This window comes from Oculina patagonica, unplaced genomic scaffold (assembly GCF_052425735.1).
Source record: "Oculina patagonica isolate OP01 unplaced genomic scaffold, crgOcupat unplaced918, whole genome shotgun sequence".
Classification (NCBI taxonomy): domain Eukaryota; kingdom Metazoa; phylum Cnidaria; class Anthozoa; order Scleractinia; family Oculinidae; genus Oculina; species Oculina patagonica.
In genome coordinates this window covers 1,223-5,034 of record NW_027558820.1, presented here as the reverse complement: position 1 = coordinate 5,034, position 3,812 = coordinate 1,223, and the positions used below count along the sequence as shown (strand labels likewise).

The 3,812-nt window shown below is 37.8% G+C and overlaps 1 protein-coding gene across 1 annotated transcript; it reads left to right on the top strand.

Moving 5' to 3' along the window:
• Positions 1-452: 452 nt before the first annotated feature.
• LOC144641411 (uncharacterized) lies at positions 453-3,526 on the top strand (the record flags this gene model as incomplete). The annotated part of the gene is made up of 2 exons (XM_078500428.1): positions 453-962; positions 2,387-3,526. Coding segments are annotated over 2 exons (1,018 nt in total), but the record flags the coding sequence as incomplete, so codon positions are not given.
• Positions 3,527-3,812: the final 286 nt, after the last annotated feature.

Genomic DNA, 3,812 nt, shown 5'->3' with positions numbered 1-3,812 from the left:
TACAGAGTCCGTGGTCTTTTGTTTGAGAGATTTACAGGATGTTTTATGTTTTTTACATTTGTTTTCAAATATGTACATGTTTTTTACAGTTTTGAGAAGAACATGTTAAAGGGAAAAACTATGTAAATCATCCTTAACGGTGTCTTTACATGTTATTTACATACTATTTAAATTCTAAACTTTCCAGTGTTGCTGCAAGCGGAGGAAATAAAAGACGGCTTCACACAGGCTATCTCTTTAAAGCCTCATTTTTATTCATATTTCCCGGTAGAGAAGGGTGGTATCATTCTTTGTTTTCGGTAATAAGCACCATTGAAATAATGTTATTGTTCCTGCTTAATCTCAAATAGCCGGAGTTGTTGTTCTGTGCAAAACATTTAAATTCAAAGCTTAATCAAAACTTGATTAATTTCCTATCTGACCTCTAAATAAACTTTTTCTCATTTTCATAGGGGCACAAGGAGAAGACGAGAGATAAGTAAGGTTACATTCAAACCTGAAGACGTTATAGTACTGGATCCCAAACAAATTGACGAAAACCTTCAAGTAGAGCTGGCTGTTGTTAAAATTGTGCCAGGCGGGTCGTTTGTTGTTATCTCTAGTAAAAATCTTACTCAAATACTGCTCGAGTCGGCTGTAGAAATCGGCCAGAGACTTGGAGGAAGTGTAGTAAGCATAAAGCCAAGATTCGCTAGACCAACAACTCAAGCACCGCCAGTCGTAAAAACATCAGTACCTGGACCAAATCGTACACAGCCTGTAACTGGAAAAACGACTACAGTAACGCAAACACCGCCAGTAGTAAACACAGCAGTACCTGGTCCAACTACTCAGGCACCAGTAGGTCCGGGTCAAGCAGCTGCCAGCAAGGGTGGAAACAATGGTGGGGTCATTGGTGGTGTGGTCGTGGCTGTGCTTGTGATTATCATCCTGGTTATAGCGTTGGCGGTCTGGTATTTCAGGTAATAACAGTTGAAGTCTTTGGTCGTCCTTCTTTTACTTGAAGTTTAGAACAGTTTGGTTTCTGATTACAGTCAACTCTCTCTAAGACGGACACCATCGGGACCGGCCGCAGTGTCCGTCTTAGAGAGATGTCCGGTCTGTAGAGAGTCGAGGTAACATGACACCAGTAATTCTGAGATAATAAAGCTAAACCTTTGCACAATGCAACAAACCTTTGTTAACTACAACAAGACTAAAATAATGAAAGGACCGTATTTGCTTTAAATAAAAAATTGAGAGCTTCTACAAACTGTAATACTTTAAGTAGAGAACGACCTCTTTAGTTTCCATATACGTTGGCAAAGAAGTAATCCGTTAAAGCGTCATTGTTTGTGGTTAGTAAGCTTGGTATACACCTATCCTTAGGGCACTTACTAACTTTGCGAAGTTTGGAAGTATTTTCACTAATAAAACATGATATTAAAACACTTCTCAAGTGTTCGTTAATGATTTAAAGTGTCCGTTGTCCGTCTTAGAGAGATGTCTGTCTTATAGGGAGTTTAGTTACAGTAAAATGACTGAAAAACGGCAGGGACCATCACCAGATGTCCGTCTTATGGAGGTGTCCGTCTTATAGAGGTGTCCGTTAAGAGAGAGTTGACTGTACTAAATTTTTTGTGCCAAAAGCTCCTTACTGTTCCTTCCTTGTAAAGTTTGGTTTTCACTAGTGACATAAGCATACTTGTAAGTATAATATTATTATACAACATCAGGCAAAAGCGCAAGCACAAACAGTGGAATCTCGATTTCTCGGACCTCCAAGAGAAACGAAAATTGGTTCGAGAAATTAGGAGATAAAATTGCACTGTTCAACTTAGTGAGGCAAATTTAAGAGAAACGACTCTTGGTTCAAGTTATCGGGAGATTTGAAAGATCTGTATTCCCACTGTATATAATAAGAAACGAATATATTTATATTTCTTACGTTGTTCTTACTAGAAATCAACACCATAATAAGCATTGACATATGAGCAAGAAGAACAGGTCTGTCATCCTGTGCTTACACATATGCTTATGCCGCATGCCACCTATAGTGAGGAGAGCCTATGAGGAATGATAACATTCGCTGTTCCCATGCTTGTGCATGCGTTTACGTCATTTCTCTCATACTTTTTGTCTATGCGCATGGTTATATCACAAAAAAAAAACTGTCTAGGAAACTAATCCCCGAGTAGCAACTAAAGACAAGAAAAATTCCATTAGATCGAATATTAAAAATGGGATCGATGTGGTTGAGTAGTCATAGGTGAAATGAAATAGGGGGTAGTCTATCTTACTATTGAAAAAATCAGCTTAGACATGTCTTGGTTTAAGTTTGCTTTAAAACGATATTGTTAAAATTTTTGTCAGTCTTGACTCACACAGCCTTTTTTTATTTGAACAGGGTAAAACTTCCCGGTCTTCCATTTCCTTACAAAAGAAACACAGATGTACCCGGCCCACGTGTTGCAGCGTTTGAGAATCCAGGGTATGACAGTGCCTCGGGATTTGGCATTGGAACAGCTGATGATGGTCTCTACGAGGACCTACCACCACCAGTTGTTCTCTCTCCCTATGAAGATTTAAACGCGGGATTTGGCGCGGTGAGCAACCCGATTTATTCCGAGATTGGCCTGGAAAAACTTGGCTCACTAGATGCAAGAGGCTCTAATGTCGGTGCAAATCTGTTTGGCGGTCCAAAAGTTTCTCGAGTCGAGGTCGACGGCGACAACGAAAATAATGCAGCAAACCAAGTTTCTTCGCAGAAAAGTGATGCCATCAAGAAGGTGAAGACCGACCAGGAAAAAGGTGACACGGAATCTGGAATGGTGTCGAAAGCTGATGTTGGTAAAGGCCAAGCTGTACTTTTTGTGGAGCCCGGTGAAGAGCTAAAGAAGGATTCCGAAATGTAAAACCTTTGAATGCCATGTAATGGAATAAAATTCCATGCCCACTTATGTAAAAGGGGTTTCCTTATCAACCTCATAATAACAAAATTAAAGTTTGAGTTACTGTTAAATATTGCGTTTTTAAACTTGTTATTACAGTAAGCTTTTCATATAACGTGTAAGAAAGTAATATTAAAAAGTACAAAAAATCATAATTAGGGGAATCCCTTTTCTATGGAAAGAAAAAAAGGACCATTTTTACATTTTTAACGACGAAATGACAATTTTTAAAAAGTGTCATTTTTAAAAGTTTTGTCTTTATAATACCTATTAACAATGTCAATTGTTTCACTTAATGGCCACGCTCATTTTTATTTAGTTTCAAAGATCTTGGACTTTTTTTAAAGTTGATAATTAATAAATGGTAGAACTTTTGTAACGTTCCTAAAATAGATGTTTCAATAGAGAGTGTTACAGCACGAAATGGTTTGTTTTAATAGCTACATAATGAGAGTTTTACAAAATAGGAATAAAATTGCATTATATATTGTTGTTATAGGTTTGTACTGCAGTATAAAAAATATTTTGTAAGATAAGGTGTAAGTTAGCAAAGTGTAATGCATCTTTCGAGTGTCTTGAATAAAGTTTTAAAGTTAAGAAAACTAATGCAATTTTTTAAAACGGTGTCCCCTGTTTTCCCAGTTAGAAAAAAAAATTGAATACACTTCTAAGGCTAATCGTTAACTCCACGTGAAAAAGTGTGTCAAGATGAAGCCTGTGTATTGTAGTTACACAAAGATTAAGATGAGTTAGCCCTCGGACGTACAAGCAAACTCGTACCCCCACCATGGTACAAGAGGGGGTGGGATGGAACCCCTCCCAGGAGTTTTCGTTATATTAAGGCGTAGCGAAATTATTTTGCACTGAGAAGAAAGCCCTTAG